The following is a 15,227-nucleotide window of genomic DNA, read 5'->3' as shown; positions in this document are numbered from 1 at the left end:
GCATGTGCAAAAGTTTGAGTTAGATCAAAATGATCTAAGCAATGACCGACAAGCTCAACCTTTACCTCATACATGCATTTACATCTAAAAATCTAAAAAAATCCTGATCTATTTTTTTCTCTAACATGTTTGTTTCCTGTGTAGCATCCAAACCCTTACAAGTACGCGGATATAACCGTAGGCTCCCACAAGGGTTATTGAGCCCGGCGTGCTTGTAAGAGGTTGGAGCATCAAAAGCTGACTACGAAGAAACAGATATCAAAGAGGCAATTTTATATATCAATATGAAATCTTGAATCTAACTGCTATTTTTTAGAATTCATCATGATAACAAACAGGGAATAAGACATTCAAGTTCATGAGCAACCAATAAAGTAAAGAGAGGAAAAATTTATTCAACGTGATGCTGATCAAAATATACAAGGTGCCGCTAGTAATTTAAAATTGCTAAGCTTGCATTATGAACCAGCAAATAGCATAGTTATTGAAAATAGAATGCATAATAAGAAGTCAAGCAGCAGGATTGATAAAGACTACAAGAGCAGTGATTCAAATTTAATTCAAGCCCTAGAAGCCACAACTAAGGAGTTTGAAAAAATAAGCTTTCAGAAGTCCATGCCATCAAACAGATAAACAAGTGTGATACTGATCCAGACTGGGAATCTATAAAAGATTGGGCAAAGCATCTATCAGATGTTCCTTAAGTTCAAAATGAAGCTGAACAAGAACTCCTAAGACAGAATATAAGCTAGAAGAATTGCCAAAACATTGAAGATATTGTATAGTCATGTGAACTTGAAAGCTGTAAAGGGATCATCAGGGCAGAAATATCATAATAACGATGAAGAACAGAGATCTACAAGGTTGTTAATGATTGGTCAGCATCTACCATTTCATGCTACAAAGATAATTTATCTGTGATAGCAAATCATGTTTGTTGCCAAAGAGCATCAACCATTAATGGAATTGATGGCCCCGAACATGAGTGTTTGATCCTGTTGAAAATATTGCATCAGAAATATAAACATAAATGACATGTTTACATCAAGTGTCTTTGGAACTATAGTTCAAGTGGACTGAACAGGGTGTTAATATCCTTAACTGAAACACCCACCATGTGACATTTGGATAGACTCTTGTGACATTTGGACTATCCTTTGTATACTCAATTTTCTGAGTTGTATCTCTGAAGTTGATGTTTTTTGACATCTAAAGGCATAATACAGTTGGCTAGATCTACTTTGGGACTCATTTTCGTGTGTAATACTGGTGATTTGATGTTAATTTTCTGTGTTGTATCAAGAACCTCTAAAGTTTGTTTACCGCATAGATTAATTAAGAATTGCACCCAGATAATGAGCACGAACTCGAATAGCAGAACTCTTCTTATTATTCGCATATGCCAAGATATTACATTAGGTTCTGATATCACGATGATTACAATGATCCCGAAGCGAGATATAAATACTGTCCGAGGAACCTTCTCGGAGGTATCTGTCGGCCACATACAACATGCCAACTACAATAATAGAACCTTCTGGATACATCTCGATACACGTCGGCCTGACGGCACACATCCCGATACACTGACAGAAACCTCTCGATACACCGTCGAGAACATCTTGATACACTGTCAGGAAGCTCCTGATACACCGTCGGGAACATCCCGATACACTTTCGGGAACCTTCCGATACCCCGTCAGGAACATCCTGATACACCGTCGGGAACCTCTCGATAACCCATCGAGAACATCCTGATACACCGTCGGGAAGCTCCTAATACCCTGTCAAGAACATCCCGATACACCATTAGGAACCTCCTGATACCCCGTCGAGAACATCCCGATACATTATTTCCTGACAACATCATCCCCCCCAAAAAGAAAAGTTGTCTCCTGACGACTAGACAACAAAAACTATCTCCTTAGCTGACCTTGATAGCCACCCATGCTACTTAGTCTGCTTCCAACTCTGGGTCCACTGAGCCAAGTGTTGTTGAAGTGCCTTCAACTGGATGATCGGCTCCTCCCGAGCTCTCTACGCATCCGCCAAGACAGCCTCTCGGCCAACACCTACTCTTAGTGTCTCTGGTACACAGACAATCCATGCCTGCAGCAGCTTCAAGTCTTCTCAACTGGTCACACTTCACGATTGATATCCACAACGACTGGGGGTCCAGGGGGCAACACCCCCGGCGGGGTCGAGGGGCAACGCCTTCGCGGGAACCTGGGGCAGCGACCCACACAAAACTGCATGGAACACACAATTTCTGCAATTTCTTCTGATTCCACACTCTTTCTGGCAATTGCTAATACTTCCCCTTCCTTTTAACATCATCTATTACTCATTTTGAGCATTCTTGATTTGTCGACGTTTTTTTTTTTTTAGGGAAAACCTCCTCTCACCCTACTTTTGGCCTGCATACCGCCTTCCTGTTGGACTCTGTAATGTTGCGATTCACTTCCTCACTGACCACCATACGCAAGTCCTTCCAATACCTTGCGCCGTACTAGGACATGGCTTCTAGAGGACGTGATCATGCCGTACGATGTCCTTGCTTCAAGCAGTACAGTGTCACCTTCAACAAGCCGTATGGTTGTATACCTTAACGTCATACGGTCTCAAATACAAATCCTATGCCGTACGGTGGTGAAAGTACTTAGGCCAAAATGACGTACGGTGCTTCATCTAGGATGCCGTACGGTGGATGTAATGCTCTACGGTGTTTAATTTGAATACTGCCGTAAGGAAGCCGTACGACTCATTGCACAAACATATTTCAAAATGGCAAGGACTTCCGTACGGTGATAGGACTAGGGGCGTCGTACAGTAACACAACCTCTCAATGCCGTACGGTTATGAACTTGAGAATACCGTACGGTGTGTATTGCCTGCTCCTAAGGCCGTACGGTCACTTGACCGTACAGTGTCTTTTTTTTTTCTTTCTTTTTTCCCTCTACTGCTCCCTATCTGACATATGTACAATATTTACATATATACAATACTTACAGTCATTTTTTTCAGTTGTTCATCCACAGAGGTGGATTATCATGGTAGATAGTCAACTTCGACCTATTCACTGCGTCAGCGACTCCCTTTCCGTCTAGCATTCATTGTTTTACTGCTCCGTTACCATCCACTTCCCGAATTTGATACGGCCCGACCCATTTAAGTTTGAACTTGCCTGGTTTGATCTCATTCCGGTCGTCGTACTTCAACACCCACTGTCCAAGTTGAAATCTGCTACACCTATTCTGTGTCATCTCCATATCGCCCATTTCGTTCTCGAAGCTCACTACGATGGACTCCGTCAGCTGCCCCTTCTGTCCGTCAATAACACGTCCACTCCGTATTGCTGCAACTTTTATTAAACCCTTCCGCTTTGTTTCGTGTGCGGCCCGTATGATGTGTCTTCCTTGCTGCTGGCACCTTTCTACTATATCTGTGGTTTGACGTAATACTTTCTTTTTGCGCGGTCGTACAGTGGAATCTTTCCTCCTTTCGGGTTCGTATTGTATGTTCTTTCCTTCAGCTTCAGTCATACTCGCGTTTCCTTCTTCGGCTTCTCTGTGTTGTTTCGAACATTCATTTCCTCCTTCGGCTTCTCCATGTTCCTTCGGACATTCATTTCCTCCGTCGGCTTCTCTGTGTTCCTTCAGACTTTCATTTCCTCCTTTCTTACCTTCGTCGATCTGTAGCATATTACAACTTGGAAAGAGATCATAATCCTCTATCTACCAGTGGTAAAGACCATTTACTGAATCCAGATCGTCATCTCCTTCCAATCGTAGGACTCCCTTCTGATCGAGTTCCATACTCTGCCTCCTCTCATCCTCTTCTCCTTCGGAATCCGACGATAGAGCTTCTTCTCCAACCATCTGAGTGTGTAGATCAATGACATACTTCCGGCCTTTGCTTTCAAGTGATAAAGTATTTTTCTTCCAATCGTGTTTTGCCTTGGCTTGTATCAGCCACCCCTGGCCCATAATGGCATCATATCCTTTCCGCTTTAGTGGGATCACGACGAAATCCAACAAGAATGGCTGTGTTCCAATCGTCATTGGTTGTGCTGTCAGGACTCCCAATGGCTTGATTCCATGTTGATCGGCTGTTAACAGTTGGAAGGTAGGTGGCCACAATGTCGGCTGTCCCAACTTCCTCCAGGTATCCTTTGGCAGCACATTGATACCAGACCCTCCATCCACGATCGTCTCTGTTAACACAGTTCCGAGAATGCCCATCTCGACAACTGCCGGATAGCGCCCAGATGAAAGAGCTAACAACATCGCGTCTTCTGCACTTGCATCTCCCTGTTTCTCCTTTTCTCGCTCTACTGGTTGCTTAGCAATCAGGGCTATATTCGTGAGTGCAGTACGGAGTTGAGGCGTAGTGAGCAACAAATCATTAATCCTGACGGGTACCTTAGCCTGCAAGATTTGCCTTACAATGTTTTGTTCTGCATAGTTCCGTACAGAGGTACCAGGTGTGTCCTTCAGGTGTGTCGTTTCTCCTTGTGTTGCTTTCTGGATTTCTGCACGGGCTTCCTCCAGTCTCTTCTTTTCCTCCATCGGATCAGGGTAGAGCTTCGCCTGCTTTCGAGTGATAGCCAAAACTTCTTTCTCCTCCGTCCCGATGGCAATCAGTTTTACTCTGGACTTTGGGCACTTAGTATCATCATGATCGCCAGGTCCACACCATCGGCATAGCAACTTCGGTGTGTTCACCGTTGTACACTCTCGGGCGAAGTGACCCCATAGATTACATGCACAACATTGAACTATCGGTCGGCCATTCGCATCGTACTGGATTAGACTTTTTCCGCCATTATTGTTGTTGCCATTATTGTTGTTTTGACCACGCCGATTATTTCAGTATCCTCCCGACGTGGCACCCTTCGTACTGTTGTTCCCGCTCCCTCCGATCGCGGATGCTTCCTGTGTTAGGAACACTTGCTGCGGTGTTCTTGTTTTCAGATTGAAAAGGCATTCCTTTACCGAGTGTCCCATAATCTGGCAGATCTCGCAAAATTGCTCTTTCGGGTAGGATCCCTTTGTATGGCCTTCCTTCTTGCACTTTGTGCACCCCAGTTCATTGCCCTTAGTTTCCTTGTTTATGTTCTTGAATTCCTTCATCATCCGAATCATGTCTTTCTGAAGGGCACGAACCTTCTTGCTACTACCCTCATCATCACTGCTATCTTCTCCTGAAGAGGCGTCGTCATCTAAATCGGATGAGCTAGCCTTCTTCTTCTTCTTGGTCTTTTGTTCACTTTCCAGGTTCATTGCCCAGTTATATGCTTCAATGCATGTCGATGGTGGCACGATCTTCATCTTCTTCCGCAGCTTTGGGTGAAGGCCCTCAATGAACCATCGTTTCTATAACCCGTCAGCTGGCTTATTCTTCATTTTATTGATCAAGTCCTTCAATTTCCTTGCAAAGACTCGGACTGTTTCATTCTTCCCTTGCTTAGTATTGAATATCTCCGCTACAATTTCATTATCGTCGCGCAGGAGTTGAAATTCGGCGATGAACTCCTTTTTAATGTTATCCCAGCTGTTTAAATTTTGTGGATCGGTATCAGTAAACCAATCAATTGCAACACCTCGTAGGGTTGTTGGAGATTGCCTCATCCATTCATTTGTATCCATTATGCCATTAGCTCTCCAAATCATTTTATAGGTTTTACAATGTCGGATGGGATCAGCTGCTCCATCGCCATCAAATTTAGGTAACTTCTCCTCTGGTCCTGCCATCCCGACGCTCACGCTTGGTATTCCGACGCTCACACTTGGTATCCCAATAGCTATGTTTGGTGAAGAAGGGTCTTCGTTAAGTGAATCTGTTCTTTCTGGAAGTGGATCTTGGACGAAGAGTTCACTCCACGCTCTTGCTCCTTCAGCACTCCGAGCCGTGTGAGTTGATTCTCTTCCGTCTGGACTGTCTTCCCTCGGCGAACACCAATTCAAAAACTCTTCTCTTGCCTCTTCCACCAATTCCACTCGCTGTCACGTCTCCTCCAACAATGCTTCCGCGCTTTTGCGTCCGTCTGCAGCAATCTTCTGGAACCTCTTTCTGCGTTCAGCTTGCTGCACCAAAATCAAATCTCCATGTGCGGTGCGTATTTCGTCCTTGTCTTTTAGCTTGTTCTTATTCTTGTTCAGCTGATTCGGCGTTACTCTTCATTCTCCTGCATTTCCAGGTCCATCCGGCAACGGCGCAAAATGTTTACCGCATAGATTAATTAAGAATTGCACCCAGATAATGAGCACGAACTCGAACAGCAGAACTCTTCTTATTATTCGCATATGCCAAGATATTATATTAGGTTCTGATATCATGATGATTACAATGATCCCGAAGGGAGATATAAATACTGTCCGAAGAACCTTCTCGAAGGTATCTGTCGGCCACATACAACATGCCAACTACAATAATAGAACCGTTTGGATACATCTCGATACACGTCGACCTGACGACACACATCCCAATACACCGTTAAGAACATCCTGATACACTGTCGAGAACATCCTGATACACCGTTAGGAAGCTCCTGATACACCGTCGGGAACATCCCGATACACTGTCGGGAACCTCCTGATACCCCGTCAAGAACATCCTGATACACTGTCGGGAACCTTTTGATACCTCATCGAGAACATCCTGATGCACCGTCCAGAAGCTCCTGATACCTTGTTAGGAACATCCTGATACACCGTTGAGAACCTCCTGATACCCCGTCGGGAACATCCCGATACATTATTTCCTGACAATAAAGTTTATGTCTCATTTTCGCACCTATATGTGTCAGTAAAACCTCTATGCATAGGTCATAAGTTGTGCATTTAATGAAATTATATTGATTATGGTCTATATCTTTTTGATATTATTCATTGAAGCCCTCTTTTGAAACACTTTTATGTAGAGATTTTCATCAAAGTTGTATCATTGCATGTCATACCATTGTGTTGTTAAACATCAAAATCCTTCATTATTGTCTTTGGTGTATCACCTTTCTGGTTTAAATAGTTTTTTTAAAATTTTCATACGTTTTTCTCCCCTTTTCCTCACAAGTTCATAGTATAGGTGAAATATCATAATATCATACAGGAACCGGCCTAGAATCCGGAGGTTCAGTCACCTGCATAGTTTACCCACAAACTCGTGATTGTTCCAATGTTTCACCAGAATTTCTAAGTATTTAGGTGCTCATCTTGAGGGTGCAAATTCTAGTGACAACAATACTCTTTGAGTGCCAAGTCTTCTGTAGTTTTTTTGCTGGGCGATGCTGATAAAACGTTAGTTAAAATCTATTTTTAACACCTTTTTTCTATAACACCATTTATTTCACTTTAAGATTTCAATTTTAAATTTAGTACATTTGTAATTAAATTTTACAAAAAAAATGGTTATTTAAAGAGAGATTAATTGTTTATACTTGCTGAGTTCTCGAGATTCTGCCAAGTATTTGTCGAGTTGAAAATTTTGGTCTTGCCTAGTACTCTCTTGAGTCTAAGACTAAGAACTACAATTGAACTATTGTCACCATATGCGCAAATTCATATAAATCATCAAATTACTTGCCTCATTTTCACGCAATGCATAAATGTATGGGAAGTGCATTCCTTACTGGGTCAATTTGTTTTACTCATGGTGCATACAGGTCAATCACTTTGGTTCATTTGTGAGGTATTCCTATAATTTACCTCCACCGGATGATCAGCTTCCTGCCAGGATGGTACTTACTACAATTGATTCTGCAGTATTTAGAGCCACAGAGCTGCCTTATGGTCCTGTACACATAAATTGTGCATTTAGAGAGCCATTAGCAGGAAATTGTTGCGACTGGAATATAAGATGCTTAAAAGGTCTTGATAGGTGGATGTCAAAATCAGGGCCTTTTACGAAATACATGCAGGTAGTACAATTACATTGTAGTGAGAAATTAATAGACATACGTGATCGATACAAAGAAGTTGTGGATCTGATTCAAGGAGCAAGTCGAGGAATTTTAATTCTTGGAGATCTTAAGACAGCTGAGGAGACATGGGCAGCTTTATTACTAGGAAGACATCTTGGGTGGCCAATTGTTCCTGATATTTTGTCTGGATTGCGCCTAAGAAAATATGCTTCCACAATCGCCGAAGGTGAAATGAACCTACTTTTTATAGACTTCCTGGATCATGTTCTTCTGAGTAGCTCAGTTAGGCAGTGGATGTCTCCAGATGTGGTGCTGCAGGTATGCCTTTAGCTCTATTTTCTGTTTCTTTTTTTTAATTATACACAGTGAGATTATTATATATCAGAATCATCTTGATCTAGAGGAATAGCTGCATTTATTGTTATGGAAGCCCAATATCACATTGTAAAAATTGCTGATGAATCCAATGGCTCATTTCCCCTTTGTGGCTATATCAATATTATAGGCTGCTGCTGCTTTATTTCTTGTGCATAATTATTTGCAATAGAGCTTTTCTATTTCTGCTTTCCAATTTCAAATATGTGTACATGGTGTGTTCAAAGTCATATCTTTTATCATGGTTATATATAAGGTGCTCAGTTAAGAAAAGTAGCCTCTGACATACAAGCTGGAAATAGAAATTGGAATAACTCATAGGATGGTAGCAGTTACCGAAGAAATGTGAACCTAAAAAACCTTACATTTGTGCCACATTAGTTTATGGTTGTTTTAAGATTGGAATGAAGAATATAAAATAGAAAACAAAAAGACTCGTCTTGAAATTGGGAAATCCATATGTAAAGCATTCCCTTACAAGTAGAGGGGGATCTTTGTGACAGGAAACTCATTAATATTTAAAACAGATTTGTTTTGTATTTGTAATCTTTTTTGAATTTCATCTTAAAACTGTTATTTTGTGGGATAAAGTTTTCTGCTCGTGTATACTATTTCAACCATTTTGGCTGGTCTAGAACATAACCTTTGTTTTCAATGTAGTAAGGTGTACTGGATTCCAATCAATGGTATAAAATTTGTGCCTCCAGCAGTTTGAGCTTTTTTTTGTCATCTTGTCAGAAGGTTGCTCTGAACTTTCACTTGGATCATATCATCTTTGGCCTTGATTATTGTTTCCCTTTACCATTATAAGATTTTTCTTCTTCAAACTTTGTCTCTTGTATTTTGCAATAAACATTTTTTTTAGCAGTTATTCCCCAATAATTTTTATTTCTGCAATAAATAACATTATTTTTCCCAAAATCCTTGGTTGTTTTTTCAGCTAATAAAACTTTAACTGCCATTTCTTATGCTCAAAGTGGATTGTTAAATGTAATAGGCTTGAGTTTTTGATCTATCAATATATTTTGCTAACCCAACACGTTGACTTCTGATGTGTTTAATTTTTTTTAGTTCATACCTTTGGTCCCTTTCTTATACAATTATAGTATATTATTTTAAAACAAAGTAATTTTCTTTCTCTTTATTCAGCATACAATACCGATGATTGCTTGTATGCAACTACACAGTTTTCAGCATCAGAAATAAAAGGTAGAATATGGTCACTGAATTAGTGATTTACTGGATAATTTCAAGATTTCTTGGGTTGTGCTGCAAAGCATCTGTTGGTCTCTGTGACAATTTGCGTCTGAAAATCTTCTCCTTACAGTGAGGCACTAGTACACATAAAATCATCTATGTCTAACATGTATTCTGTGTATGATGCAAATAGGTGGGCAGCAGATTAACAAGTAAACGCATTGCTAAACTATTGGAGGACTGTAGACCTGATATTTATATTATGGTTGCAAATCATCCATACCGTCATGATCCATCACACATATTAACACATCGAATTCAATCCTCTGTTGTTGGATTCGCTGCTGCAATCAAAGAATTACATGTCCCCAAGGAAATGAACAGTTGGAGCAAATGGCTTAAAGTCTTGAATGATATGGTGTGCTCTCTTTCTCTCTCTCTCTCTCTCTCTATATATATATATATATATATACCCCCTTTAATGAAGAACATGTTTGTTAATCTTGATGCATGTGATTTTTTTTGGTTTGGACATTTTGTTGATTAAACCATAAAATTTCATGAAACTCCGAATACAATGTCTTTTCCATGCATAGGAAACCAATTTTTTTGTATCACACTTCAATTCTCATAAGTTCACAGCAATAACTTTCTACTGTTTGTGAATGGTCATTATATTCCTGTATCAAATACATTTAGCTGTACAGAAACATCAACCACAAAGTGAGTTTAGAGATACCACCTCTTCGTTAAACTTGTCATCGATAAAACTAACAGATTAAATGTGCTGGTGGACGCGTTGCTGACTAATGGCTATAGATTAATGGCTTAGTCAAAATAGTAATCCACTGTGTAATATGCATACTGAAAATGGACTGCAAATATGGAAGTTTGAACAATATCATGTTTCATCAGATTACCGTGTGCGTATATGGATCTGCTGCGTCCCATTCCTTCCCCACTTTGGTTTCTTGCGAAGTTTGTCATTATGACTGTCTTTTTATCATGGTATCCATCACTGACACTAAATGCAGACATAGCAAAGAAGTGCTCCATTTATGTTATCAGGGTACTGTCTTTCTTGCCTCAATGCCTATCTTGAGCAACTCCAAATTTTTGCCTCAAAACAATAATTATTATTTCAAAACAATAATAACTCTTACATCAGAAATTCAAGATAATAATCAAATCCAAAAATCAAAGCACAATCCTCAAAATCAGTCAAACAAGTTCCCTTGAGGTTAAAATGGTCCCCATGTACCTTTCAACTTCTAGCCCTAGAGCATGAAAGGGTCCCTGCACCTTGCAATGCTTAGAACTATAAGATGAAGGGGTTTGCATGCTTGCAACTCCTATCCCTAGACCATTAAAGGATTCTGTTCTTCCAACTCCTACAAGACACTTCTTCCTATGCAAACTGATTGCTTGATAAATGCTGATTGACATTTCTTGATGGATTTACATTTGACTTTTTAGTGTTTGAATGAAGTTAAATAGTTTATGTTTGAATAGTTGATGTCAGAATGGTGAATGTTTGTATGTTTGTTTGATTGAACAAATTGATAATTTATGATGATGATTTGTTAATTGATTGTGCTTACTCCCAAAGAGGGTAACTTGATTATGCAAAGTGAACAATGTACTAGAACATTACCATAAATAACACCCAAAAAAAAATCAACCTCCCCCCCTTCTCCCCACTGTGAAACAAAAAAAAAATAGTTGTCTTAAAGATGATCAAAATAAAAATGGGGATTAGCACATAAAAAAGAAAGACTAAGAAGAGTAGCAAGAAGATATCCTTGGAGCAGAAGAAGTCAATGTGGCCAAGTGGGACTGCTCCTGGAGGCGTTTGTTGGCCACCATTTCTCACTCCCTAGGCTCATTGACTATATATGCTGCCTCCATCGCTTGTTCTTGTTAGTCTTTAATTCCTCATCTTTTACCTTTAACCTCCCTTGTGTAGCAACCAATTTAGAAGTCTCCTTAGTCAATTACAATTCTTTCTAGGCCCAAGTGCTAACATAATTTCGTCACTATATTCTCAAAGGCAATGACTCCAGAGCGCTATTTAACAAGCAATGTCACACTCGTTTCAGCCAACTCAAAAAAAAAGGCTTTTGTTCATGCTCCACATGTTGTGTGACCTTGTCCTTCAATGTATTGGAGTCCTTGAATGCAAGTGCAATGGTTACATCGTAAAACTAGTTTCTTAAAACATATCTCCATGCTATGTAGCATATTGAGGGCTTGAGCATGGAGACCACCAACTTGTGGTCATGGAGGTTGTTGTGTTGCCTTCATCTCTTTTGTCTCTATCCACAACTATCCATTTGTTGCGAAGCATTCAACAAACTCCTTGTGACACTTGACCTATATGATGTAAGAAGCCTCTTTATTGCGCATGCCACTAGGGGATCTTGCCCAATGTCAAGGTCTGTCATGAATTTCTTTACTCTCCCCATAATGGGGCCATATCCTCCAGTTGGTGGGGATATTGCTTGACTGTACCAATTGGGTCAAGGTGGTTCCACTTGTCCGTCTATAGGATAATATCTTCTCAATCCCTTAACAATGACCCAACTTATTGCAAAACTGGCAATAAAGTGTGCTCTACTATCTCTTGAAGGTGCTCCTCTACCATTGAGCATAATTTCCTCTCTCCTAAACCATGCCCCAAACCATGCTAATCATCTTTGTGGCTGTTAGAAGGAGCCCAGAAGACTCAACCGGTGGTTTTTGGGCCTCTAGTCGCAACAACTGCAATCAAGAGTTAATGGCAGCATGGGTTTCACCCTCAACACCCTTTGTTGACACAATTGTCTCACCCTCGTTACCCTTAGCTAGTACAACTCCTACCTTTGTCGTGGGTTCCTTCAATTAAGGCTCTAGTGATGATAGCACTTCTAGTGATTGTGAGACTTCCACTTCTCTTAATTGTAGTATCTCCAATAGTTTTAACAGTGAGACCTATAGTCTTACTGTTTGTGAAGGTGGAACTTTCTCTATTGGTTCCATCGGAGGAACTTCTTCTGCTAGTGTCATGGAAGGAGCTTTATCGGCTCATGCCATTAAAGGTAGTGGCAATGGCATTGTGAGTGACTAGATAGGTAATCTGATGATAGCACTTCTAGTGATTGTGAGACTTCCACTTCCCTTGATTGTGGTATCTCCAATAGTGTTGACAGTGAGACCTATAGTCATACTGTTTGTGAAGGTGGAACTTTCTCTATTGGTTCCATTGGAGGAACTTCTTCTTCTAGTGTCATGAAAGGTAGTGGTAATGGCATTGTGAGTGACTAGATAGGTAATGTTGTTGGCTGGAATACTACCACAGATGTAGCCAGTAAGGTAGGTACAGTAATATTATCATCCATGTCACCCTCCTTGTACCCTCTTGTACCCACCAGAGTGACATATGCATCACTGTCTCTTGCAAACGACATATTAATGGTTCCTTCATACTCCTTGCTTTTATTTTCAAACTCTTTCTGGAGTTGCAATTCTTGTCATTGTGTCTTCTTGGTTTGTTTGCCCCCTCTAGTTAGAATACCTTAATATGTCTAGTAGAATATAATAGGCGTTGACAAGTCCACATAGCTTAGTGGCTTATAATTGTCCTGCTTGTGTGATGGCATTTGGACTGACACAACACTAAGGAGTGTGATGGCATTTGGACTGACACAACACTAAGGAGTAGGCCAATGAAATGTTGTGCCATATACAAACATTTGTGTTGTAAAGGAACTCTTAGATTCTTTTTGAGAGTATTGACACCCGATTATATAGTCTTCTCGTGCTAGAGTATTGACACCCGATTATATAGTCTTCTCGTGCTTATTCTTACCATGATATTTAACATCCATACTACTATATCAAAGGCCTGGCTAGGACCTAAGAGTTGGCTCTTAATGATGTCCATAATATACTTCCACTCAAGTGTGGTTAAGAAAGTTTTCTTTACACCTCCACTACTACTGTTGTTATCAATGTTGCCCCATTCTTTGGGTGTGAGATTATCTCAATATACTAGCTTCAAGAGGCTCCTTTATTGCTTTGTGAACATCTTTCTTGTCTACTTGCCCACTTTCATTCCTTTGAAGGGTATTCTAAATAACTATATAAGCTCGTTTGGCCAAAATGATATGGTAATGGGTAGTTGTTGAAGTAAAGGATGATAGTCTTATGTGATTATCTACACCAACACCTTTAACCTTGGCTTGAACCCTTAAAACATTGAAGACAAGCATTTTGACAACTCTATCAACATTTGCATTCCTCAGAACCTTCATTTCTTCGTTTAATTTTTTTTGTCTTTCTAGTGCTAATATGTGTGGTAGCTTGTGCCACCCAAATCCTTCCACATGTGTGTCCACTGTAATTTTCTCATCTCCATGCTACACATAATTAATGCCTTATTTGTTTTTGAATTCCTTGCAATAACCATTCTAGAAGGTGGTTCAAACTTCAAAGTGAAGATTTTTATGTTGTTAGATATTATCACAATTTCATGGGTGTGTTGGATTGCGAAAATTGTCTTTCATCATGTGTTGTTTAATAATTAATAAAACCAACTTTTCATTTCTTATTACTTTTCTTGTTTCCCTACTAAATCTAAGAAGCAATTGTGGTCAAATAGTGCACAACAAGACATTCATACAAAAGTGTGTAGAGCCCGTATGACCAAGGGATACCTCCATATGGATGTGAAGAGCTTCCTTTCTTTGAATGCTAGTTCTCGTATGACATGTGTGGTGAAATAGGATCTCTGTATGGTAATGATAGAAGAAACTTGACACCACCAAATGTCTGTATGACATGAGAAAAATGTCACAAGACTTGTATGGTAGGGTTGACAGTATTTAGTGTCTATAGTGATGGAGCTCTGATTTTTTATGAAAAATTGAGCCTCCATTTGAGATTTGATGTTGGAGTTTTCATAAAGCATTGTCATTGATGTTGAGAGTATAAGAAAAACTAATAATAATGGCAACTTATTTTTCTATAAGAGTGATACAAATAGATCTATTTCAAACTCCAGTTGTATATCGTGCATATATTTTTTATATAAAAACTCACTATATGGGAGTCTAGAAGACGAATATGGAATAAAAGGATGCTAGAATATGAAATCGCGAATTCAAGGGATTCACGTCCAATGACCAGTTTGAAATACGTGGTTGAAGAAGTCTTAACGGAAGCTTCAAAGAATGGCTTCTCCACCATACACCATAGAGAGAGTAACAATGATGGTTATCGTAAATAGTCGAAGGGAATATGAGCCTCCACATGAAATGATGGTGCATTTAACACCACAGACAGCATGGTCAATAGATGATGCAGGACAGAGTATCTATACAAAAATAGCCAATCAGATTATAATGTGTAAAAAAAATGATAAAAATCGAGAGGCAACCCTACAAGCGGCAATTTCAAACAGGATTCATGGTCGAACCATTCCATCAATATTTCTAAGATAATCTTTTGATATTATTAAATATTAATGATATATATTGATCAAAGGCAAAGTCAAGAAAGTCAATTTTCGAGAGGAATCTAGATGTGGTGACAATAAAATAGAAGGGAGTTTTTAGTATGGCATAAGTCAAAGTAATTAATTGGTAATAAACCTAAGAACATATAAAGAGATTCCGCCACCAATAATGCCATGACGACAGATACCTAGCATCCATAATTTATCCATGATGCACTCCACAATTTTACAAATGACAATATT

General features: G+C 39.7%; 1 protein-coding gene across 1 annotated transcript in view; it reads left to right on the top strand.

Moving 5' to 3' along the window:
- Positions 1-15,227, top strand: part of PHYLLO (2-oxoglutarate decarboxylase/hydro-lyase/magnesium ion-binding protein) — a 327,122-nt gene that overhangs the window by 107,523 nt on the left and 204,372 nt on the right. Inside the window, exons 13-14 of the mRNA XM_089799357.1 lie at positions 7,661-8,236; positions 9,684-9,908. Coding sequence (XP_089655483.1) covers positions 7,661-8,236; positions 9,684-9,908 — 801 coding nt within the window. The remainder of the gene's footprint in view (positions 1-7,660; positions 8,237-9,683; positions 9,909-15,227) is intronic.

This window comes from Cupressus sempervirens, chromosome 9, assembly GCF_028749045.1.
Source record: "Cupressus sempervirens isolate cs-2001-9-10 chromosome 9, ASM2874904v1, whole genome shotgun sequence".
NCBI classification, from domain to species: Eukaryota; Viridiplantae; Streptophyta; class Pinopsida; order Cupressales; family Cupressaceae; genus Cupressus; species Cupressus sempervirens.
Note: the sequence above shows the minus strand (reverse complement) of the source record. Positions and strands in the feature narration are given on the sequence as shown.